The sequence below is a fragment of the Syngnathus scovelli genome, chromosome 8 (assembly GCF_024217435.2).
Source record: "Syngnathus scovelli strain Florida chromosome 8, RoL_Ssco_1.2, whole genome shotgun sequence".
NCBI lineage: Eukaryota > Metazoa > Chordata > Actinopteri > Syngnathiformes > Syngnathidae > Syngnathus > Syngnathus scovelli.
This window is the reverse complement of record NC_090854.1, coordinates 7848660-7874741: the sequence shown is the minus strand read 5'-3', so window position 1 is coordinate 7874741 and position 26082 is coordinate 7848660. Positions and strand designations below refer to the sequence as shown.

General features: G+C 42.8%; 2 protein-coding genes and 1 long non-coding RNA gene across 8 annotated transcripts in view; 2 read left to right on the top strand and 1 right to left on the bottom strand.

Moving 5' to 3' along the window:
* Positions 1–45: 45 nt before the first annotated feature.
* LOC125973590 (uncharacterized) overlaps positions 46–26082 on the top strand; it is a 31107-nt gene continuing 5070 nt past the window's right edge. Inside the window, exons 1-4 of one of the 2 annotated variants that reach the window (XR_007483222.2) lie at positions 46–341; positions 584–689; positions 3763–3855; positions 4431–5268. This is a non-coding gene — a long non-coding RNA (uncharacterized lncRNA). Of the gene's footprint in view, positions 342–583; positions 690–3762; positions 3856–4430; positions 5269–26082 lie in introns of those variants that run through there. The other variant, XR_007483221.2, reaches the window with a different exon arrangement.
* On the bottom strand, positions 6288–21042 carry galnt13 (polypeptide N-acetylgalactosaminyltransferase 13). 5 transcript variants are annotated; one of them, XM_049727880.1, is made up of 13 exons: positions 20898–21042; positions 19602–19770; positions 18181–18347; positions 17741–17948; positions 17438–17608; positions 17208–17325; positions 16481–16661; positions 15231–15370; positions 14408–14506; positions 13904–14038; positions 13728–13757; positions 9926–10141; positions 6960–7108 (listed from the first exon to the last, which is right to left on the bottom strand). In XM_049727880.1, exons 1-12 carry the CDS (start codon positions 21037–21039, stop codon positions 9956–9958), a joined length of 1746 nt encoding a protein of 581 aa, XP_049583837.1. In that variant the 5' UTR covers positions 21040–21042; the 3' UTR covers positions 6960–7108; positions 9926–9955. The 5 variants fall into 5 exon arrangements, with proteins under 5 accessions (XP_049583839.1, XP_049583840.1, XP_049583841.1 ...); XM_049727882.1 differs by lacking the exon at positions 9926–10141 and having other exon boundaries at positions 6288–7108; XM_049727881.1 differs by lacking the exon at positions 13728–13757.
* Positions 22437–24314, top strand: rprma (reprimo, TP53 dependent G2 arrest mediator candidate a). Its single transcript, XM_049727935.2, has one exon. The coding sequence runs from the start codon at positions 23705–23707 to the stop codon at positions 24011–24013; it is 309 nt and encodes a 102-aa protein (XP_049583892.1). The 5' UTR covers positions 22437–23704; the 3' UTR covers positions 24014–24314.

The window sequence follows — 26082 nt, the reverse complement described above, 5'->3', positions numbered from 1 at the left end:
AATCAGATTTAAGATTCGCGACTCAAGAGCCATGACGTAGGCTTTTCCGTCCTCTGATTGGTTAATCAGAGCAACTCAGCGGGTTTTACTCGACGCGCAGGTGGCGAACGGAAAGGGCTAAATCTCGGTCAAGATTAAAAATTCATTTTCAAGGCGAACTTTTCGAGTAAAAATTGACATTATTAGAATAGGTAGGAGGACGCTGTTACTCTCACTTATTTCCAACCCAGCAAAGTATTAGCCACTTTCAGAGTAGCAACAACTCGCTATCTTTGGCTATAATACCCAACCCAGCTAGCTTGAAAAGGATGGAAGTTTCTTTCAATCAATGAGCGTCTTTGGTGAGTATAACTTTTATTTTGAGGTCACTTAAGTCCACTTCACAAATCCATCACACGTCACCCTTCCATTTTATTACTCAAAAGGAATTTGAGCTCTTCCAACTTCATTACTGCTCGTACATGTTTTTCTGTCGGCTCATTTTGAATCCTCCCCACTATAGTTTGCATTCACGTGCTCTGGTTGACCTCCTGGGTTTATTCCACAAAGCAATCCTATTTGTGTTTTTTTTTTCTTTTCACAGACTGAGACAGATGCAGATGACAGCTGCTGTTGTTGCTGTTTCAGTCCATCCATTCATTTTCTTCACCGCTTGTCCTCTCAGGTCGTGGGTGGGCTCGAGCATATCTGTAAGTTAAATATAGATTGCTGCCATGTTTTGCAAAATTACCTTACTTCTGTGTGAGGCTGTGCAGAGACTCTGTGCGGTTAAGTGGTTGCCTGGCTCTGTTGATTTGGTCAAATGTCACTAGTTGTTACTCCAATTAGTGACATTGATATGTTTAACAACAATAATAAACTATTATTAGTCACGACATCAGTCCATGATTTAAATGGAACAGAGATAAATTTGATTGCTAAAAACTAATACAGCTATCATAATAAAAGGAAAATGTGTTATTGAGGTTATCTGCTTGCTTTTGAGTGGCTCCTCTTCTAAGAGAATCGTGTTCAACACACTTTTTACGAAAGCCCCACCGGCTGTGTCTGTGACAGCCGAATACAAGGAGGAGGTTCATGCAGGGGCTTGTTCTTGTCACACGTCAGGAGGCAGCTGATGTGAAACACGGTGCCCGAAACTATGCAAATGAGCTGGGGACGGGCATTTTTGCCTATTTTATAACTCCCATTGACACTTGGCAGATTTTTCTTCATGAGCACATGTAAAAATGTAAATTAGGAATATTTGTTATAGTTGGCTACCTCTCTAATTTGCAGATGTCAGCTATTGTTTTGTTGTTTTTATTGTTCAACCTTCTTTACTGGAAATGAATTATTGAGGCAATCATAGTAGCCCAGTCCAACTTTTGTCATCCATAAATGACACATTTCTTAGATGTTTGCCTGCAACGCATTTCATAAAAATAGCCCATGTGATCTTGGGCGGATGTGGAGGGGATTGATTTATTAATCCAATCAGAGCCAAATAGAACATGAGATGCACTTGCGCTCCTCTCAAAATCAGCCATCATAGGAGGTCATTCGCTGAGTGGACCGGCAATCATATTGGACAATCTCCTCTCGTTTTCCGGCGGCTTCCTTTGTAATCTTCACCTCAAGACAAAATAAAACATCTGCTTTCCATTGTGTCACTTTTAATATTCTCAACCAGTGTACTTTGACACATAATTACTGAAACATCCAGTTAGCCCTAATTGACAGTAAATTCTTTATCAAAGTCAAAGTCAGCTTTATTGTCAATTTCTCCACATGCCAAAGACACACAAAGAAACCGAAATTACGTTCCCCCCTATCCCACGGTGACAAGACGTGGCCCACAATAGACAATCAAGTAAACAACAACCTGCTGAATAAATAATGAATAAATAACACAACAAATGAATAAATAAGAGGAGCTAATAATAATAATAATAAATAAATAAAATAATAATTATTAATAATAATAATGTGCTGCACTGCAGTCCCACATTATTGGAACGTAATAGATGAAAATATTTAGTAACGTAGCATTCCCCCTTGCTCTTCCCAACTGGTTTTTATTTGATGTCAAAAATAGTAAAACGGCTGTTGAAGCAAAGCTTTTGATTGATTAGGGTCACAATTACTGCTGAAAGCAACAAGGCCCCTCAACGTAATCACAGCTTTTGTCACCTAATGGAGATGATCACATTGGAGATACTTGTAAGGGGCCACTTCCATCCTTCAAATCAATACAGAATTACCCAAGAGCCACATGCTAGAAAATGATGATTTTCTTCTCCCTAAATAGCCTTGAAAGTAAACCTCGCACATTTCAAATACCAGCCGCTAAATTAGCAGACAAAGATGCACTGACAAATGTGCAGAGGGACAGTGGAAGGCAAAGCAAAATTCGACATTGTGTATTTGATGATTAGCTTGTGAGGAATACCAAGATTGCGTCAACTTTGCAGAAGATGCTAGCTGTGGAGTGAATAGAAAAAAGACGGCAAGTGTTTGATTATCCTTACTACCGCCCCGACCCATGATTGGATTCACTTACTTGATGGACCCTGTTATATTGAAGCCGGGAGAAACGGCAACTCTGTAAAGAATACAATCAAGCACATCAGGCACAACTGGACGCAAAAACGTACAGCGCCGTGTTTGGAGTCAACGCACGGAAAGTATTTCAAGGCGGTCTAATGGATGTGAAAGGCATGTGCTCAGTGTTTTGAAAGACGTGTGTGCCAAAAACATCTTAATGAAGGATAAACATATTTATCAACGAGGCTGTTATTGGCTGATATTGCTTTTGTTGACGGCCACCAACCGAGCTGCAAATGAGGAGCCATTCATCAATGCAGCAGGCTGATTTGTATCTCTTGAAATGCTTCAAGTATTTGGAGTCAGTGTGAGAGACAACATTCACCTAGCTAAAATGAAGAGAAATTCAAAACCGCATCATTCAAACTTGATTGATGCAATTGAAGTCGCTTAGATTATCTTTACCTAAAAGTAAGAGCAGCGACTTTTCAAATATGAGCTGACTCTTCGGTCACCATGGTGAGGCGCTGTGATCATGCTCCACCTTGGCGAAAGGCCCAGTGAGCCAAACAAAGTCCGAGATAAAGCCTCCATTAGGGCTATTATTTCAAAGCATCACACCCTTAATGGACTCCCCCGGCACCAGCCGCGGAGCCGCTATATCTTATCCTCACAGGCCTAGTTAATCAGCCTGGGTTTTGCTTCCTACAGGTGCGAGAGCTTGCTACGGTGAGTCCCGACAGAGCGCCCGCGGGGAGCGAGGTGCGGCGCTGATGTGCTGTCAGCTCCTCAGCGCCTATTAATAGTCCCGCAATACCGAGGTTTACTTTGTAAAGCGGAAAGGGTAGTGGCGTTTTGGGGGAGTAATTAAAAAGGCAACTTTTGAGTGCTACCTTTTAAGAAACAAAAGCTAGAAAGGTTGCGATACAATCCAAAAGGCCAATTCTATTCCTGACAAGTTGTTTTGGCGCGCAAAGGCAATGATTAACACACACACACACATACATTTTCCCCGCTCAATGTTGTGTATAAAACTTTTAATGGGGCCACCAAGTTATTTGCCATCATTTTTTGGCGTTACACCAATATTCTGCCAGGATGAGAGCTCTAAGATCTGACGTTTCGTGATACTTTGGAGAAGCTGTCAGTCTGTATGTTCCGGGACAGTTTGTAAATGCCGGATTAAACTCTGGGAAGACAAGTTCAATCTTAAAAATTCTTTATTTCTTATTTCAGGTATTTCTGTACAGCTTCCAATATTGGATGTCTGTGTTCATTACACCGGACGAAATCCATAAAGAATGCAAAGCAGGAAGTTCAACATTGGCGGTGAGTTTTGCATCTTAGTCTTCAATGTCCAAATGACAATAATCATGTCTATGCATGTAGTACTTATCGCTAATAATCTCATTAAAATTAGTTTAATTTATTAAAATGTGTTAATAAAAATTATTAAAATTATCACTATTTTTTGTATCTGTTCTGAAATCCCATAACAATAACTAGAGTTGTTTAGGAGCATTTTTCTTTTTTACATTTTAGGGAAGAGCACACAAAAATTTTTTTTACGTGACTAAAGTTGTCAATGCAGGATGACCCTCAAAATAATTCAAAGCGGGCAGGTATTGAGCGGCGGGCGGCGACGCTACTGTTGAAAAATGTTCAGTCACGTCAGGACAGCTGATGGACCGCTGACTTTTTAATTATACTTGTGCTTCGGGGAGCTCCGAAAACATTTCTCCAGAACATGTTTGAAAATCTCCACAGCGCATCTCCTAGCAACAAACGTCGCTCAACCGTTGCCATGGGAAATACTTACCCAGAGACATTTTGCCTCAAGTCCTGTCTGACTTTTGTTTTTACTGTCAGTTGGCGCTTACCTGTTTTGTCTTGTTCCCTTGGAGATGGGGGCACGCCAAGCTGGGGGGTGTTAGCAAGGTGGCTAGCACCCGGGAGCTCTTGGGAATCGGCGCGCAATCGGCTCCCACTGTGCTCTGCATGCACAACCGCAAGACGCCAGATTGTTCTTTTGTACAAGCCAATGGGGCTTTTTTTCCCCCCCATTCAGCTCCTCGTTCTGTAAATCTCGGGCGTCTTCCTGGCAACCATTGCTTTCTCCTCCCATTGTGGTAAGACAAATATTGTCCTTGTGTGCTCTTTTTGTTGCGGCGCTTTTGTTTTCTTTCACCTTGTGGTATCGAATTGAGTGAATATTTTTTCTTAACCCCTTGATGCCTAAAATGTATTCCCAATAGTTAAAACAAATTGAAATGCATGGCAAGACTGGAAAAAAATATATGTGCAGATTGATGTTAAAAATGTCAGCAATGAAAAGTTACCGTATTTGCCGGTGTACAAGTCGACTCGGTGTATAAGTCGACCCCCTAAAATTCAACGGAAATTTACGATTTTATGATATATCCTTTGTATAAGTCGAGCTCAATTGTTGCATTATATTAAACTTCAAAATTCAATCAGAAATATGCGAAATTTATTGACGAAATGTGTTCAAATTCGCGAGTTTGTAGCGAGCGATCTATACGCCATTTTAAATATTATTTACTTCATGACCCTGTGATATTACGCGCCGAGAGAGACTAACAACAATGAACACTCTTAGAAACTGGTTTATTTTTAGTTAAGAAACAACAAATTATAATTATAAAGTGATTGCCGGTACATAGAGTTCAAAATTCGTCTTCATCGTCGCTATTTCCGAAAAGCTCGTTCCATTCGTTTTCGTTTAGTTTGTCGTCATAAAGGGCATCTTCTTGGTCTTCTCTATCCTGAGAGCGTTTGGCGAATATTTTCTAAGTGCCAACGGCTCTTGCGCCATAAAGAGTCCGCCCCGGCTGGTTCCCCATGTCGGCCAGAACAAGTGAAAATTCGGCCTCTTCCCCTGGAAGTCCGGCCAAGTTTGGCGAATATTTTCTAAGTGCCAACGACTCAACCGCCGTAAAGTGTCCGCCTCGGCTGGTTCCCCATGTCGGCCACCACAAGTGAAAATTCGGCCTCTTCCCCTGGAAGTCTGGCCAAGTTTGGCAAATATTTTCAAAGTGCGAACGACTCAACCGCCGTAAAGTGTCCGCCTCGGCTGGTTCCCCGTGTCGGCCACCACAAGTGAAAATTCGGCCTCTTCCCCTGGAAGTCCGGCCAAGTTTGGCGAATATTTTCTAAGTGCCAACGACTCAACCGCCGTAAAGTGTCCGCCTCGGCTGGTTCCTCATGTCGGCCAGAACAAGTGAAAATTCGGCCTCTTCCCCTGGAAGTCTGGCCAAGTTTGGCGAATATTTTCTAAGTCCCAACGACATTCATTTAGACATGGCGATTGAATGTTTACGTACCGGTAGTTATTGTCGTTGCTTGACGCGCGATGACTCGCACATTCGCTCAATACCCAGTACTTCCCCCTAGCAGTCATCGTCGCTGCCTGGCTTTCGATGTCCGTTATTGAGGTGAGAATATTTGAAATTGTTGCTGAGGATGCGTGTTAATGCGACGAACGCTTTATAATGATTCGGTTTCTCGCTGTTTGATGAGCCTGACGAACGCACACCCACGCACAATGAGATGCATGAGAAACAGCCTTGGTTACCATCACATTTGAAGCGATGAATACGAAGTTAAATTTTATGACTCGGTGTACAAGTCGAGGTCGATTTTTTTCGGTCGATTTTGGATCGAAAAAGGTCGACTAATACACCGGCAAATACGGTACTTGAAAAAGTGTTCAGTGAAAATCAAGCAACATTCAAGAAAGGTTTGTGGTTTTGAACAATATTTTACTAAAATTAAAGATGTCATGGCATTATCAAGTATTGGTACACGGTATCGGTGACTTGCTCAAAATAAGTATCGGTTTCTCTGAAAAAAAAAACAATATTACATTATTATTCCACTCTGTTGCTGCTTTGGGTTCCAACCTTAACCTCCAAACTGTTTCATTTCAAAATGTGTATATTTTCACACACACAAATCATAAAAAATCATAACTGATACATCATGAGCAGATATTTTTTGGGGATGTGTCAAATATTGACATTTTCATCTACCGTCAATATCCCGTCTTCACTTGACTGCAAACCACTGATATGAAAGGAGGATGGTTTACTTTTACATCAACAAGGATTGTACCAGGACATCAGACAGTCTTGTACATTTAAATGTAGACGCTCTCTTTTTTTTTTTTCGTCATTACATGTCCAGCAGCAAAGCATTGGTTTTACTAGCGCTGTTTGTGCACCAGGCAGCCAATTTAATTGCCAGTTGTGCAGCTTGTTATCTAGCCCAAAGGGCAGCATCTCTTGAACCTGAAATGAGGTGTAAAAGGTGCAAGATGGCCATGTGCTAGACTAGAGGGTTCTCTATCAATGACCATGGAGGCAATTAGCAAGGCTAGAGCCACCCGTTGAAGGCATGGAGAACCTGGACCACGGCGGTATCAGAGACTCAGCGTCATGTTGCGGAGCAGCCACTGCTGGGAGCGGCTTCCGTTGCAGTTCCTCAGGCTGGGGACCATCTTGTCCTCCTCGAAGGGCATGTCCAAACATTGGTTGCTGTTGACGTGCAGCAAGATGAGTCTCTGGAGAAACAAGGAAATAACCACATATTTTTTTAGTTAATGGCGACGCAAACACTTTTAACCTCAAGTGTCACGTCTTCACAAGATTATGCTGACGAATGGACTTGCTCCGTATTGTCCTTACTCAGCTTCTCTTTTCTGCTGTCATTTCCTTGGCATGCTCCAGAGGAGCCAGAGGAGAAATAAGTGCTCTTAAGACGTCCAGATGAGAACAACAGAGCCGATGTGATGAGTTAAGCTTAAGCGCAGCACGACAATGTTCCTCACGTCGTTTGAAGCTCAGGGGCCCACGAACGAGCTGAGTGGAGCGTTTGAGTGAATTCCCACAGAAGTAATTTACAATTTTACTCCCCACTGGAGTAGCTTTACTTGACAGAATCCCAAGCATTGCCTCTGCTCTGGAAAACAATTTGGGGGCGGGGCAGTGGAAGGCATCATTGTAGTTAGGGCCTTTTTGCAAGAATGCATTTTCTGTGCTCTGGTCCTTCATTTCACTCGACACCTTTTGTGTTCAACACAATTGTCCAGTAAAGCTGATTCCAATTCTTCGTCTAGATATGACGCCAAATGATCAAACTAACATTTCAGTTCTTTATTAATTCAAGATTTCCTTCATTATTGCGAGATTGCGCTTGGACTGTCGGGAGATAACTCAAACCAGTGTGCGCACACAGACACTGGAGCTATGTTTGCACTTGGGTCATAAAACGCAAGAGCCTAACCTTCTCTACCGGGATACAAAGAAGTGCACACACATCATGAAGTCAGGCAATACGGTGCTTTTTTTCCACAGCAGCTTTGTTCAAACAGAAGAACAAAGGGAGCAGGTGTTGTACATCACCACAAACCTTCCGAATAATCCTCCCCCTGAAAAACTAAAAAGGAGAAGAGCACTCAGTAGAACACAGACCCCTGCTATAGTTAAAAATATATATATGGGTGCGGTATGTGTTTGTCAAATCTCATTGTGGAAAGCGGTACTTTCAACAAGGCACCAGATGCTAGTGTTTTTTTTTTGTTTGTTTTTTTAATTAAAACATTTACAGTACAAGTTTTTATTGGGTCCTTTTGAGAGAATGAGAAATATTAATTGCCTTTTCAATCATTTCAATGGGGAAAGATGATTTAAGATACAAGTGGTCACGATTAGTTAGCATTGCCATGTGTTTCAATGGGAAACATTGCATTGTTTGTAACTCGATAGTATTTTTAAAAACATTTTATTTTAAATAGGACCTACTATTTGGCACAAAATAGTCTGCTTGATTGTGAAATTATTTTCGTAATATTTATCAAGGCTTTTTACAAAGGCTTTTTTGCGCAATAATGAAAATGCAGTATCCTAGAAAATGAAATGGTTGAGGAACCTTGCAACAGAAGGAGAAAAATCTTTCCAGGTTTAAAAGAAATGTATGGAGGTCCTGTCCTTTGCTCATAATTATTTCATGTCCCCTCTCGGGGAAGCGGAAACTCTCATCTCAGCCTCGCGGCGTCTTTTCGGAGCAAGCTGCTGAATGTGTGCACAGCTGAACTCGGCTAATTAAATGAAGACAGGTTCTGACCGTAAGCCCCAGCTGAGGAACATTATCCTTGGTTGCCCGGCAGCTCACATGAACCACTGAAAAGGCTTTCCTGCATAACGTGCGCTCGTGGCGACTTTGGAAAGAGCCGCTCTACGAAAACGACGAGTTCCTTTGTCTCGCTGCAAAAGTCTCGTCGGCTCTAATGGCGCGGCGCTCTGAGCTCTCCCTCTTGGTATACAGAACTAAGAGTGAAGGCAATTCAGGCCATCAAACAGCAGGTCACTTCTGACTGCTCTGACACACACTAGCAACCATGGGAGATTCTTACCCAATTTACGCAACCTGGACACAAAAAAAAAAAAAAAACGCAGCCAGTCAAATTGCTCTTTCCATCTTTTTTCTTTCCTTTCTAACGGCACAACAAAACACCATTCAGACTCCCAGTAACACATCGGGGGGTAAACAAAGCTGCATAGACACCTGGCTGGAGAGAGACAAAAACAGACAAATGCTGCATGTAAATGAGCAGGCAGAATGCTGCCGATAATTGGCATTGGTGGGTTTTATAACACGAGCACAGCACAGTACAGTGTACGCAGCTGTCGATGGCAAAGAGGCCTGAAGGACCAGGTCCACAAAAGGCATGGTTCAAAATAAAGGATCACTTCAAAAGAACTTGTAAACAATGGTCAGCCCCCTTTCAATCAACCTCGCACACAAACAATATTGAACTAAAAATAAACACGTCCTCGCCCGGCAGCAAGTGAATTTTCAACATTAAATATTGATGATGGAAAACAAATGTCAAATGAGATCTAATTTAGCGTGATGACCGACAAAAGGCTTCGTGGATAGCGTCGTACACGCTGAACCAGCTCAATGGGACATGTGTCTTGGTGTGCCTCTGTTTACATTCCTTCTCTATGAAAGGTCATCACCAAAGACTCCTTAATGCTTCCTAAAAGCCTTCATTCGAATTAATACTTGAAAATCAACCTGACCAAAACAGACTTGATCTGTTCTCACCAAAAATACCTACGTGAGCACAAATCAGAGTTCGCTGACTAGCCCGCAAAAGCTGAAGCTAGCGAGGATAGCCGCTATGCTCTGTCCTATGCAGACGTATAAAGATTGTTTTGCCTTATTTGATCTCTGCCTTTGAGCGAGGCAACAAATCCCAACCGTGTTTCAAGTGTCTACTGTCGGTTAGTAACTCAAACTAGTATTCTACTTTACTAAAACAAAAAGTGCTACTCTAGTACTCTAGCTACTTTCTCTCTACAATACTGCTCACCTCGAAAGCCGTTCAGAGCCCGGCTGAAGCTTAAAGAAAATAGTCAGTGGCGCTGTAGTAGAGGCGCCTAGCAACCTCCACTTGAGTTAAGTTGTGCAGGATCCAGGCCTGAAGGGGACTGTTGTTACAGTACTCCACAGTAGGGCCAAAGGTGCCGTCCTCGAGGCGGCTGATGGTCAGACACGACTGGGTGATAATGTGGAGGAAGGTGTGTTTCTGCGGCCAGCAAAAGGGAAGGAAAGTCGTAGTGTTATTGCCAGAACATTTCCACGCTAAATACTGATTTGGGTTTTTTCTTTGCGTTTCATTTAACCTCATCAGTTCAAACTACAAGATTTTAGTGTCAGTTTTGGGTGATAAGACAAAACAAAAAAAGCTTCATGAATAAAACACTTAGACTCAACCTTCTTTAAGACACAGAATGTAAAAACATGCAAATCACCATGAGGCTCTCGCTAATGGACCACAAATTGTAATGTGTTTTAATAGCTTTCCGGGCGAAGAACACAAATGTCACAGCCGTTGGAAGTTAATGTGTTATTTATGCAAATCGTTCACTCTGCAGGGGTTAATTGGAAGGACTGCGATGTCATTGAAATGCGATTTGGAAATGACTGTATGAAATGCACTGAACTGTTGGATGTAAGCCTGCTGTAAGTAAGCTTTGGAAGTCACAGACCTCAAGGGAATGAGGCTACGCAGTCATATACAGCAGCAGCTCGAGGGAAATCATTTGATCCCTCCTTACTTGATTCTTTTTGGGAGGGGTCATCAACTCCTCTTGTCTGCCAGTAGATCGATACCCTTTTTTCTTCTGGGGGCTTGACATAAGCTCTAGAGTTCGGTATTATTCAGATCCGCACAATTCAATTTCCATATTGATTCTCTCGGTCTCAAAATTTTAAATTGATTTGAATTTGATTCAGTTGTAGTTAAGTATGTCCATTTCCTGACTTGGGTTCACGCAGGAATCTAAAGTGACTGAAAAGTTGAAGGCACTGGCTTCATGCTGGTGTTGCCAGTCTGTTGTTTGGTCGAGCGCGAAGTGAGTTGTTTCAGAGGACTTGCTGTACCAATCAAAGGTAGTATTGCATTGTGCCACACCGGAACAAACATGGGCAGCGATGCAGAGAGACCACATTTCAGCAAACACTGGCTAGAGATGATGCAACTCAAAAGGAGCATGGTCCAGGCTACACTTAAAAGTGGGTCACCTCCAAGTTTTTCCCAAATGTCCCCTATCCAAATCTGTTGATTCCTAAGAGCTCAAATGCTTTGGGTCTTGGACACGGCTGAAAGCATATCTGCCGTAGCGTGAAACTATTTAGATGACATTAAGTCTACCGGGCTATTCAGATGGGAATACTGTACCATCGTGATATTCCAGATTTGGAAGCTAATATGGCTGCTAGTGGGTGAGTGACAGCGAGAGGGTGAATGCTTCGGGGCATTCTCAAAATCAAGGTGCTGCTCATTATCCTTTCTGGTGGAAAAGCTACCCTCCAACCCACTTTCACAGTCCACAAGACAGTATAGCCCCTGTAGCGGCAAACTTTTCTTAGCTTGACAGAAATATCTATTAAAACTCTGAAAAATATAGGCAACTTTCTTGAACCAACTCAAATGTAAAGGCTTTCTTCACGTGATCCAATTGATGAAATATTCTTAAGGGAATGTTATTGGCTGAAAAATACCAATAGGCTCATGGTACTCCATCTCCACAGTCTGTTTGAGAGTCAGAACAGATTTTAAAACAATGTTTTCCTTGGAACTACGGATAGACTTAAAAGGCACAATCGAGTCGGCTGTTGATTGTCGAAAGACAGCGATTCAAGGCAATAAAATGCTAACATGGGAAAACCAAATATCAGCTCTCTCAGGAATCACGACTCTAAAAATAGACAGCAAACTACTGTTCAGTGCTCCAAGGAACATTTAATACCATCTTGTGCCTTTTTGGAGATAAAGATCTTAGACACAGTGCCTGGTCTGATCAAAGTCTTTGAGGGACCCTTGTGTCCCTCCTCCTGTGTTGCACAAAATATCAAAGTTCTTGTGGGAGTTGGATGTCCCACCACCGCCACCCCTTTCTCCCTGTGGATTTAATATCTCCCATAGATTGATAATTTAAAAGTAATTTTAAGGTTGTGACCCAAGACGAAAATTGAAATTGGCATTTATGGAGCCCCACAGAACCCCGGCCACTTTCGGGCACAGGTTGACTAAAAATAAACAGTCTATCTTGTCTGTTTTTTATTTAAAACACACATCGACCTTGATGAGCACACTTATTTATGATCCCTGCTGAGGTCATATGTCTGTCTCCCATGTGAACAACAAATAAATGGATTACAATATGATTTAGTGCAGTGGTTCCCAAACTGGGCGGTACCGCCCCCCTGGGGGCGGTGGAAAGATCTGGGGGGGCGGTGAGGACGAAGGGGGCGGTAGGGGGGCGGTGAGGACGAAGGGGCGGTAGGGGGTGGCAGTCCGAAGTCAGAAGTTGAAGGGGGCGGTAGGGGGGCGTCAGTCAGAAGTTCGAACGTTTGTTTGACGACACGTGCAGTAGGACGAGTCAGTCGACGGTGGGGACGGACGACAATTTGTACACAGCATGTGCGGTTGTGGGTGGACGGACGACAATTTGTACACAACATGTGCGGTTGGACGAGTCTGTCGACTGGGGGGGGGGGGGGGGGGGGGGGTTAGCTAGAAATTCACTGGGGAGCCAAGGGGGCTAGTCTGAAAAAGTTTGGGAACCACTGATTTAGTGTGACGGAAGAGCGGCAGAGTTTCTATATTTGTCCTTAGCGTTGAGATTCAATTTCAATCAAAGACTTATAAAAACATTGTTTACTTACATCTTGTTGCTTTTTAAATATACCGTAATTTTCGGACTATAAGTCGCGGTTTTTTTTTCGTAGTTTGGGTCGCTACAATATAGATCAATATACAATACAATATACATACTAGATCTGTGGAATAACGACGAGGCTGACGTCAGGGCGCACGCGCGGTGTTGTTGACAAAGGACAAGGAATTTGATCGATGGATTTAATGATTTATGGATTTGATGACAGATGGTTTGATAATATTATTGCTTATATAATAGTTATTTGATATCTAATTTATATATCGTTATGTGGGCCTGTGGAATATTTTGAAGTGCAAGCGCCGTCAGCGGCGCGCACCCATTGTTGACAAAGGACGATCGATGGATTTAATGAATTGGAGTGACACAGATGGTTTTATAAACGTGTTATTTATGTAATATTTTTTTAATAACTCTGAATGTTACGTCAGGCCCGTTCTCAGCTCTTCGTTTGTGTTTATGTCAAGTTAGCATACCTATCATTTAGCCTGTTGTTGCTCGTTCATGTCTGTTCTTGGTGTTGGATTTTGTTGAATAAATTTCCCCCCAAAATGCGACTTATACTCCGGAGCAACTTATTTTTTTTTTTCTCGTTATTGTGCATTTTATGGCTAATGCGACCTATATTCCGGAGCGACTTTTAGTCCAAAAATTACGGTAGTAAAATTTTCAGATAAAAATCAGGTGCATTGGAATCAACACATCTTATTGTTCATGCATGTACAATGTCGTTCGAAATGGATTTCATTCTGAAACCGCACCAAACAATTTCTATTCATTCTAAAAGGTGCACAGGCTTGCAATGACAACGGAATCTAATGACCACCAAGACTCCACACAGTGTATAAGGAGAAATATGTCACTATTTAGGTTTCACAAACTAGCACCATTGGGTGAAATGTCTGTCAGGTGATGGATCCTATTGCTTACCTCAAAATCATATTCCCATTTGCCAATAAACTGGGTGAAAGAAGAGAACACACAATGGGAGAAAACAGCTGCTCTAGTAAAATGTGTGTTTATATAATAACAACATTTAGCACCACCTGCTGGTCAAATGACTAGGAAGGCATGTTTTCATTCAGGGAAAGTATCCAATTTCTTACCTCCGCATCGTACTGAAACATTTGATTGCCCTTCATGTGGTGACACTTGAGCATGACGACGGGCCCATTAAGGCGGGAGACGTCCAAACAGAGGTCATCTGTCCGAATCTCTTTGTCCGCCGTGTATGAGAACACCTGAAATCAAGTCCACAAAAAGAGCCTTAAATTATGAAATCTATTAATGTGGAATTTTCATATTGCTCCAAGTACTAAAAACATGTTGGGGTCAATGAAGATTAGGATTACAGCGATCAAATATATTTCAAAACGCTCAGGTTGGTAGCTAGCTGTTAATTGGCTAATCGTTAGCCCGGCTGCGTGTTGCTTGTTGTGGATAAATGTTCAGTATGTGTTTTATATTACCGATTTGTTCAATCGACCCATTGAAAGTGCCGTGGCAGCTGTGGCTATCCCTTAACCACTAATGGGGGCATTACTATATGGGTGGTAATATTAGTGGTAAGTTATAAACTGATCGGAGACATTTCCCAAGTTATTCCTCACCTGGTTTCCACCCATGCCGTGGCAGTTGAAGAAGCCAACTTTCTCGTTCTCCTTTCGTCCCATGTTGTCGACGCATTGGTTGGTCTCAACGTTCCTGATCTGTCCACATCAAACATCGTTACAAATGATTGTTGAATCCGTACCCAAACAGTTGCACAGCTGGTCAATTCTATAAACGCTGACTACTGAGAACACATGTCCGAATAGTTGCCTTCACCACATTTTACCGCAGCTGAGTCAGTTTCTTACCGCCTCAACGGAACATAGTGTTAATGTAGCCTAAGGTTGGCTTGGCAACATTATATGGCCATTATTTCCCGAGAGAACAAAAGTCGATATAGCACTGAATTTCCAAGGACACCGGTCGGAATCTTGGGTGGATTAAAGGCGGATTTCTGATGCTGACTTTTAGTTTTACAGTTAATTACATCATCCGCTAAGTCCAAGATATACTCATGTAGCAGTTTGACGCAAACATTAAATGCTTAGCTGTCTATTTGACATTATTCCAACAAAGTTCAAATATGCATTATTATAGTGTTTAAAATGCATCTAGTGTACTCGACTGTGCAACATCTTTTCCCAAGTATTATATCACCAATGTGCTCGTAGCAATACCTCCCTCCTGTACATCCCACTGTTTGTTTATCATACAAGTACAAGCCAAACACAGAGGGATGTCGAAACTCATCTCTTAAGCCCTCCTTAGATTCCATTTGTCCCAAAGCAATAAAATAAGCAAAGATGTGATTCACAGCGCAGTCAGGCAGTGTAACAGCAGCGTCGCGGGGAGATCACAGGACCAAAAAAAAAAATCTCATACTTCACCAAGTGAGTAATATCTTCGAGGGATCTGGGAATCCGGGTAGATGTTCTCAAGATACCAGGAGAAAGGTTTGCACTTTAAGGCTGCACGGAGGGCTTTGCGGGAGGAGACGTCCCCGTAGTTGACGCGCATCACACCTGCAGGTGCAATTTGGACTTTGAGATTCAGTACAAGTGGATACAATTGGATTTGAGATTCTGGCTCGACTTTCAAGTTGTTCTACCTCTAAAACAATTGTACCCATGGGAAGTAATGTAAAGTGTGTCCATTCATTTCAGGCTCAACCTTATTACTGCACAACACTTTAAAAATAAATAGCCGACACATACGTAATTGTAAGTGCGCAAGACAATACTGTCAGCTAGTGGCCTTTTGTAGGTATTGCCGGAATTAACCCATTCACTCCTGTCGACGTTTAGATTTGTCAGCACACTATTATCGGGGGAAATTTAATTTCAAATCAGTTTAGATGAAAGCGAAGGCCCTTCTTATTTTTTTGCCCCGTGGCATCTCAATTTGTCTTTGGCTCCCTCTTGCTCAGTCTGCATCTGTTCCGAGCATCACATGTTGCGGATGATGAATAGCCTCTTTGATCGCAAAACCACCAGTGCAGCGCAGGGACCAGGAAGGAGATGTACTTTTAATGGCAACACGAGACGCCGATCATATTCTCACATCACTCCCTTTAAAGCCTCAGCTGGAATCGGTTTAGCGATTGAGGGGCCGCGCTATACAGAAGCTTTCATCCATCACGCCACCTCCACCCGTTAGCCCGCCTGCTAAGGTGAAGCAGAAAGGTCACAATTTGCACTTTAAGATCGAGCTGATTTAGTGATGATCCCAGGAAGGTTGGCCGGTATCTAAAACATTTTAGTGGAGCTTTCCGGCGGAGCCTAGCTGGAGGCTAATCACATTAGCGAGCGAACAGATGGTGGGGGTGCTCCTCTCTGTCTGCACCTTGTTCGTGTGTCTCCGTAAGTGGACGAATTTTGTCGTGCCCCAGATATTGTTGCCGAGTTGACGTCACGTTTACCTTATTCTAGGATGCAGAAATCAAATACTTTGAGAATCGATACATTGGATAACAGTAATGTGGATGTTCTGGGGGCCGCCATACTCGCATTTCACTTTGGTATCTGTAAATTTGAGTATGTATGGCTTTAAAAGGCGAGGCCTGGCCTGGTGAGTGCTGTGGGTGTCAACAAATGAGTGTAGACTTGGCTAGCTGTTTCTGTGTGCTGAGTAACCTGGTGATATGATATAGAAGAAATCTTTGAAATCATCCATCCAGACTTCTGCCAGCCGCCTGTTGTTCTTGTTGATGACTTGACCCGTTCCTCCGGGGAAACTGTAAGGAGTAGCCTTCCGGAAAACATGCCCGACATGGGAACAAGTGACAATCTCCAAGGAACCGCCACACTGCCAGATCTGAACAAACATAGCGACAGTGTAAATTCATAAGATGTGGCAAAAACACATCATTTCCTTTTGACGTAACCCAACTTTACTGATTCATCAGTTTACGTTATCATAAAATATGTTGTCAATTATAAGGGGAAAAAAGCCTTCAAATATACAGAATGGCCACAACAAGGATTAAATGTCACCATGGAGATGGAGAGGCTCATCTCTGCCATCTCATGATTGAGATCCTAATTAGATACATCAAAGATGTTTCAGAGTATCATCAAACACAGCAGTAATGGTGGAACTCCATAAATTCAATGATGGTTCTGCCAAGTTTTCTTTCTGCTTTTTTTCCCCTCCCACTTAGCAAAATCGATTGGAAACACGGCAAAGCAACAAAAAGGCGAGAGAGGCGTTTTTATGTAGTCTGCTTAAAAGCCCGTAGATGGGCTTTCATTTACATTCAGTGTCAGAAAGTTAAACAAATGGCCCCGACTGTAGCAGCAAAAAAGGAATAATTGGAAAAGAGAAATGTCTTTTCACTCTATCATCACACATGTCACTCACTCTGAAAGACATCTCCAAGTTCTCCCCACCCCAGATATCCATCCCTGGATCATAGCTTCCTATTTCTTCAAAGTATGCTTTGTCTATGGAGAACAGCCCTCCTGCCATGGTGGGGGTCCTGAGGGAGACGCACAAAATTAGTCTTGTGCGGTGTAACACTTGTCATCTGACTTCCTCTCTTACGCTGATGAAACAATTTCACTCAAATGAGAGATTAGTACTTTGCCTACCTGACAGGAAGCGTTCGGTCACCCTTACGTCGATCCATCTCCCGCTGGGGAACCGGGTACCAGCGGAAATTCAGCTTCCAGTTAAATCCGCCGTAGGTCATATCTGAGCCCGCCATATATTCAAAGTTCTCGTCGCTGATGACGTCGATGATGGGGCACACAACCGCAGTCCTGGTTTACGACAACAACAAATGTGAATTGGAATTTAAGATTAAAACTGTACCACTTTAGTAAACTTCAGCCCCTGATATTACAACCGTTGATACTTCATGATTGGTTGGAGGAATTGAATATGACTCCTACCTGTCCTCTTTGATGCGGGCCAGCAAGGGTTCCAGCCACCCAACAGTACACTCGCAGTGAGCGTCCAGGAAGGTGATGACCTGACCTTTGGTGGCAGCTGCCCCTCTTAATCTGGCTCGGATAAGGCCTGAACGCTGCTCCATCCTTAAAATCTTCACTGGCACTTCAAGGGTCCGCACATAGTGCTCCAATTTTTTCCCTAAGAAGTCTGGAACACAAAAAGATCCACTTGAAGAAACAGAGAATCACTCAATTCAATCAAGCACTTCTACTTGGATTTGGACTATTGTCCTTTTATAGTCATTTATTTATTTGTTATCAACATCTCAAGAGGGCAACAACAGTTCAGTCAAGAGTAAATACAGCTTCCTTGAATTGAATAATTCCATTAGAGTAAAACCTTTAATTGAGGTAATTGAGGTGATGAAAGTAAGACCAACCTCTCTCACTGAAGTCATCCACAAGCACGATTTCCACAAGTAAGCGTCTGGGAGAGCGATTGATGACACTGTGGACTGTCCGCAGCAATGTGCTCCATGCCTCGTTATGGAACACGATGACGATGCTCGTGTTTGGCAAGTTGTCTGGGTATACTTTGGTCTTGCAGCTGATTCAATGGAAAGAAAACGCCCAAACAATTAAGGATGTCAATAAATGCTACACGAGTAACAAAACAAACTGAATGTCTTGATTTGGTTTCTTGATTTGTAAAGTCATCATCGTATATTTTACTTCTAAAGATACATGAACCCCCAGGAGGGCAAGGGAAAACTTAAAAAAACAACAACTGGAAGATACAGAACTTGAGATTTCTGAACAGATGTCACTGAAAGAAAGTGGAAAATATAAGCTACGTTGACTTTGACACCAACTCGTCCTAGGCTAGCTGAGACAGATGTCCATCAGTGCTAACAATTGAGGTGCAGGAACTGGATGCTGCTGAATACAGGATGAGTCTGGACAAGCAGGAGGGCACCAGGGAGTGGGAGGTATCGGAGGGTGTTAGAAGTTAGCAGAGCAGGCAGCATTACTACTTTAGTCCTGCCTATTCAGAGTGACACCAATGAATGACACAACTAGGCCAGGAGGTTGCCCTCCAGCACAAAACTGTGATTGCCATTCAGAGTCAGCGATTTAGAAAACCTGCAGCTTTCCAAGCTGTTCAGCACATAGCTGCTGAGGACAGACAGTCTGACCTTACAAATAAACAAATCAATCATTTTGTAAGATCAAGAGACTTTTTAAAAAAATGTACACTCAAGGATCTTACATGGACCTGATCAATTGGAGCAGGAGCTAGGAGTCTAGATCGACATCATTGCCAGTAAGTTGACTGTCATCTTTCATCAGTCCTTTGGAATTTACCCACTTTGAGTAGGGATCAAAAGGACAAGGGGGAGGCGCTCGACTCTTTTTGGAGCCATAACCTTGAGGAGCCATCTTAGGTGACTCTGGCATGTCCAATTTTTAGGAGTGCTTTGGGCAGACCTTGGACTTTTCACGACTGACCTGAGAACGCCTCTGTGACCACCCTGGTGGAACTGGAGGAGGCAGTATTATTTCCTGTCCCTTCTACTGACGCCTCCGCAACGCGGTTGAGCGGAAGCAAAGACATGGGCGAGCAAAGATAGAGTTGCCGTGCTACATAAATACACTTTGGACATTTTTCTGTGAGCGATTGCTTCGTCGGGACTACACGTCGACAGTTTTTGATAACTCAGTGACTTTGCATGAAATTGCTGTCTAGACTCAAATGAAAGTGATTTTATTGACACTTAAGCTTACTCTGCTCATTAAAAGGTAATGTGATCTCACTATAGACATTATTAATGGATGACAAATTAATGAACATGTCACTCACCTGTCCAACCGGACATCCGGCAAGCTCCTGTTGAGTGCAATCATATCGCTGGCCATCAGGTTGAACTGATTTATCTTAAAGAGCTCCTTCATCTTCTCGTGGTCCTCCTTGGGGATGTTCACAGACTTGCCCATCTCACCGGGACCCTCGTGGTTACGAGATATCACGGCTGAAACACAATGCGAAAATTCATGTAGCGAACCGATGCCTTTTTCAGACCGACACACTCACATTAAATTTCCCGGTTACTCTCACAGCCAAATTGCTGTAAAGCGTTAGAGGAGCACCATTAGCCCAATGTAAATAAATCCCGTGGATTTATGACGACACTCCAGCTCTCTCTAATAATCTCTTAGAGCAGACGCACTGTTTGCAATGAAAGGGGGGCACGCAGCTCACATTAGCGGCATGGCCGGAGGTTAAGAGGATTCTCTTCAACCCTCCACAAATGGAAATGTGCTGGTGTCAGCTGATTATTAACCTCAAGTGATTTCCTTTATTGCCATCACTGGATGCATACCAACCTAAATTTGGTGGATGCAATTTAAGAGCTCACCAAAAAAAGCTTTCCTTGCATCTGCCAATCAACATTTCAACGCATCGGCTAAAGTTGTATCTAATCAATATCTACATTGGGTGGGGCGTCACGATAAAGAGTTGTGATTCAAATGTACTTTCATTCATTACAGTGCACTATTTTACAACTTCAGGAAGACTCAACTTTGGTTTTTATGACTAGGGTAACAGTCAACACTCAAAGCGCAACCTGTGCAAGACGATATATGATAGCCTTATGCGCGTTGTTTATTTTCCCAGCAAAACGACTTAATGTTTCCAGACATTTGGATCATAATTAGTGTCAGTAACTGGCAGCTCTGCCTCAGTCCAACCTTCAAAGCAGCTTAGAAATCAGCATACTGGAGGGCATTGTGGGGGAAATCAACATCTTAAAAGGACCAAAACACAAAGAAAAAGCCCAGCATTAAAAACAGCAGCATTGGAGTAGTTGTTGGGAGTCGCTCAGAGTACAAGGACTTGACTTGGACCTTGGAACGTCGGGAATGAGAAACCAGATTAGGCATATGTGGCCGTTTGGTTTCCCAGAACTGCCGGGACGGCCATCAGCAGTGATCGGAAACTGTTGATCTTTTATAGAACGTTTGCAACCCATGATGCCATTTCCCATCATGCAGCCCAGTTCATGTCAGATCTTAAAGGTCTTATCTAAGCTACTGCTGTCATTGCCTGTTTAACCCCTGAAGACTTAAATCCCCATCAAACCTCTTTTGGACTCACCGCGGAGGGCAGGAAGCAGCGAGCGGTCCTTCTTGTCGTCACATTTGTTACATTCGCTGAAATAGAGCAACAGGAAAACGTCCACCAGCACCCAGACTAAAGAGGTGGTCAAGACCACCTTGCAGTAGACAAACCGCCGCATCAAATCGTCTGAATGCTTGCCGGCCAGCCAGCCAAAGCGCTCAGGAGAGCTTGGTGTGCTGGTGCGGTATTGGAGATCTGAAGACGGCGGGAGGACTTTGGAAGGAGACTGGACAACTTTGAACAGCCGGCATCATGCTACAGGACAGACAGAAGACACAAAACAATTCAGAATGTTGGACTGTTTACAGATAGACATTGCCCACTTCTGTGACTTGTCATGTATTTACCAAGTCCCATCTGTCTGTTTTCTGCTTTAACTTGTATGGCTATTCAATTTCAACGTTACTCGAGTCCCTCAATTGTAATAAAGTATTCTTCTGAGAACATCGTGTGTTTTCCTAGTTTTCATATTCTACTTCATTCTACTCAGAGGAAAGCTAATGCTAGAGAAACTTTAATGTAACCTCTGCCTGGCTACCTACACCTATATCAACCAAGTGCCAGAAATATGCATACAATAAATTCTCAAGGAATTTAACATTCAAAATCTCCTCTTCATTTAAAATGCTGCCCTGGCCTGTACTTGATTCTGCAGAAGTTGTTTGGCTCTGGCCACTTGCCTTAAAAAGGACAAGCATTGAGATGTTTCTCATGCGTTACCAAAGGTGAGGAAGCATCTTCCTCAATTTTGAGTATCCAACAGGACAATGCATTATCATATTGGCACTAATATTTGAAGAAGAAGAAAAAAAAGCAACGAGTACTCGCCCTGCCAGGAAAGAGGAGGAAGAGGAAGGAGGGGATTATGGAGGAGATCCCATTAAGTCCATTAAGTAAATAGAGTGAAGCTTCTTTCACCCCCTCTCCTCCTCCAAAAAAAATAAAAAATAAATAAAAATCTCAAGACAACATTCACACTGTGTGCGTGGCATTTTTTCACTGCGCATCACCTTTCACCCCACACATTAAAATCACGTCAGACTATCGTCACATGCTCTGTGCAGACATGGTGCAATGTGAAGGAATTGCCTCTGGAGACAAATACGGCGCGCGTCATCACGCAAAAATATTTGTACATATACACACAATTACCTTGTAAGGAGTCGTCAGCGTTTGCGTGAACTGGCAATGAATGAATCCTCCCGTGGCGTGTGAAAAGCACACCGCGTTGGTGTCCGTCTCAGCACATAGTAAACAAACCGGTGTGATGTCGTCGCCCGTGAGGTGCTCACCATCATCGCGGCACTTGCACGGACTCCTTGGCACAATCTCGCCGCAGTCACTCGGTTCTCTCCTTCACCAATACAGCCGGTTCGTTTCGGATGTTTTATGTAAAACCGGTCTTGACATGCACCCCTCTTGTGACTACAACGCTAAACGCTGAGAACAGAAGAGATTCACTCGTAGCAATCTAGAACGGCTCCACATCGACCCGCTAATGTCTCCGTGTCTCGTTTGTGATTGGTTGAGACCGACGTCAATTTTGGCAATCTTCTTGAAGAGGCGGGGCTTAAGACCGTGTATTTATTTCTTCACTTTTGTCCAAAAACAATACAAATATGCCAAACATTAATACAATACCGTAATTCTATTAACTTCTGCTATACGTGTTATTAATTTGTAATAGTTTGTAATAGTTTGACTATTAATATTAAAATGTAGAACAGCAGCTTGGGAAATGCAGTATACAGCCTGGTTAAAATATGTGCAATGCAATTAATTGAATGCCCCAAAGGAATTATTCATTCCAATAATAGCTCTAAAACGGTAGGTGGCAATATTGCCCTGCAACAATCTTCCACCTTACTCTATTATTCTAAAAAAATACACTTGCCCTTATACAGTATGACATTTAATAATGTGAAAATGTCAGTTGAGACATTGCCCTTAAAGGTTTTACAATTTAGTCCGGAAGAAATTAATTTACTTGACATTATTGCTTGAGAAGAGTGTTTTCAAATGGGAAAAGGAAGTCTCTCAAGAGTATGGATGGGGTGAACTATTAGTAATATCGTTATGATGTTCTGGAGCCACAATAACAAACATTTTACTGCATCAAATTAATACACTGTCCGTCAAATGTGTTTCTTCAGGTAGTATTCATACATGTATTTAGGTTTTTGTTGCAATTGTTTGCTTCCTTGCAGGTTTTGGCTAGCACTGACCCCTATTTGGAACTGTTCATAATTAATCATAAAAAAAGTCATTAATCATAAAAAAATTCTAACAGTTAGTGTTTCAGTTTTACTTTATTACAGGTGAGTGGAAAAATTATGTACTCCTGTCAAATCATCATGACAGTGTTAAAAAAAATCATCATAAATAAAAGTCATATTAAGAAAAATACAATCACCTCAGTTGAATACATTATATCGTACACAGGAAGGCCAGTTGACAGGACACGATATGACCTTATGGGGGCGCTCTTGCTATATGCCTGCTTTCAAGTCAGGCAGCGTGTGTGCGTGTATGTGTGTGTGTAGAAGGTCTCTCTTGCTCTCTCTCTCTTGTGATCCATTGTGCTTCCAAACTGCGAGGGAGACCACACGAGATGCAAAGCCGGAACAGAGTGTTGAAGTTCAGCAGAAGACCTTTGTGTCAACTTCTCTCAGTCCCTTCCTCCTCATCCACATCACTCGGGATCAACCTTCAACCCATCACGTCCACCTCCAACTTGGAAAGTTGAATCGATTTGGAGAAGAGAAGAGAAGAAAAAAGTGGCCATGAACGCCACGGGCTTCAACCACACGGATGGCGGCTTGTTCAACAGGACAGAGGGCATGCTGTGCTGCAACCTGTCGTCGGTGGTGACCGACCAAGGTTTGGCGGCCGCCTCCCCGGACGAGAGGAGCCTGTTCGTCATGCGGGTGGTTCAGATCGCTGTCATGTGCGTGCTGTCTCTCACCGTGGTCTTCGGCATCTTCTTCCTGGGCTGCAACCTACTCATCAAGTCCGAGGGCATGATCAACTTCTTGGTGACCGACAGGAGGCCCTCCAAAGAGGCCGAGGCGGTTATCGTTGGAGCCTACTGAACTCAAAACCCCAGACCAAGACTTGGGACCTGTGTCCGTGCACAATGAGATTACCCGGGAGGTAAAAACTAGTCTCTCCTGCGGGTCCTTTTTTCTAAGAGGCTGATTTGTTGATGCTTTATTCACTGTTGTAATGTTACAGTCAGTTAGCGACAGTTCTTGTTAACCATCATTTGATATGTTGATGGAAAAAGGAGCATCATGTAAATATGTACTGAATGTGTTTTTTGCATACAATAAGCACAAGTGTGTGTGATAAATTGGAATAAATCGACTCTGCAATTAAACACTTGACACAGTTTGTTTCTGTATAGTCCAGTTTTTTATTCGTCTCCCCAAAATATGTGTATGGAGAAGGCAGATTTTCACATTTGAGCTCATGAGTTCATGATTAGAATATCGGAAGAGTCCAAAATCTGTTCAGTTGCTGACGTCACCATTTCATGAAAAAGCATGCACCTCTATATTTATTTATTGTGGAATGTGCCACATATTTTTTAATGAATGTTAACATCTGTTTGTTTACTTTTAGTTTATCCACTTGGAAGTGGTTGTCATGCGATCTGACTGTAAATATTAACAACTGTTCTGTGCAATCATTAAAAAGAAAAAGATGAAAAAAACATTTTTTGGAGAATATTTGGACGCGTACCTCCAGCACGTTTTTGTGCTCGTTTCATTTCAGCTCAGCAGTAAGTCACTTGTACGTTATTAAAAGCTCCATAGGCATAAAAGAGTTTGCCATGGGGAACCCAGTGACATTATTGTCCTCATCACAAGCAACATGATGTCAACATATTGCTGTTTCACGAAGATTTGACTTAAGTGCCGACCAACACTTGTCATCATCTAAAGTGGGCAAAATGCAAGGAACTGTTTGTGTGTTACGTACATGTGTCCCGTCTGGATGAAAATGTTGGTGATGCACGTCGCCTCTGCTGCGCTTCAGCTCCCCAGGGCCAAAGCAGGAGATTCCGACACGGTTTTGACGGCTCGGCTTGTCAGCCGCGGGGCGATATGTTGCAGTGTGATGGCTCACATATTCCACGTGTCACGCTGACACTGAAAAAGTCAAAATCAAACTTCCTCACTGCCTCTTTTTTTCTGGTTAGACACGTCCTTGAATTTACTCCCTTCATGGGAAACTTGGATTAATGATGGGTGAGTACTGATAACAGGTAGCGATATCAGGCCGATACCAACCTTATTTCAAGGTATCGGGTACTTGTAAAGAATGCCGATACCAGCTAAATGCAGAACGCTAAATTTGACATCGAATAAGTCTTACTTGTTATCACTGAATTATCACGTGTGTAAACAAAGATAAAAAATTCTTTGTTCAGAATTATTGGAAGTCTCATCTGAGCGTGACTTAGCTGTAATCTTAGAATTTTTGACCCCATGATTTGAGATTTTTTTTTCTCCCTAAAAACAATTCCATCGACATGTGTAAGTTACAACTTTTATTTGCAACCATTGGGTCTTTTCAATGTGCCATTCTTTATAGCCATGATAAATTGAAAATAAATATTTCCAATTTCCAGCTTACTGTTGACATTGTTGTTTCCCCGAGGTGCCATGTACCTTTTTATTCCCTCTGCAGTCTCCGAGGAGGGCGGAATACGGAGAGATTAGGCTGCAATTGTGGACATTTTTCTCATGTCCTAGCAGTCTCTTGCTACCACCAAGCTCACACACGACAGAGACATAGCAATAGATGTAAGAGATAGCGGCAGCATTCACTCCGTCATCATCCCAGCGTGCAACAAAGCCATGTGTCCGCAGGGCTTGTGAGGCATCTTTGGGAATGTGTTCAAACACACAAAACATGTCTCGATGCACAGTTCAAGTGTTATGTGGCAGTATGATCTCACTCGGGTCGGGGTATTCTCTGTGGGTCAAAAAGCCAGTTGTGCTCCGCAGCGACAGCCACCGCAGGGTGTTGATTGCGGGCTGAAAAGAGGCTTCGGATCCTGACTTGGGAGCGCCTGATTGGCTGACTCACAGAGGGCCAGTCGATGGAGCGGATAGCGACTAAAAGCTCGGAATAGCAGGGAGGCGGACGCACC

Coding starts and splice junctions, on each gene's coding strand:
- galnt13 (XM_049727880.1), bottom strand. CDS start 21,039: ATGCGGCGGTTTGTCTACTGCAAGGTGGTCTTGACCACCTCTTTAGTC. Junction 17,949..18,180: donor GGATGACTTCAGTGAGAGAG/GTTGGTCTTACT, acceptor TTTGTGTTCCAG/ACTTCTTAGGGAAAAAATTG. Junction 14,507..15,230: donor GATATTACTCACTTGGTGAA/GTATGAGATTTT, acceptor TGATGTGGACAG/ATCAGGAACGTTGAGACCAA.
- rprma (XM_049727935.2), top strand. CDS start 23,705: ATGAACGCCACGGGCTTCAACCACACGGATGGCGGCTTGTTCAACAGG.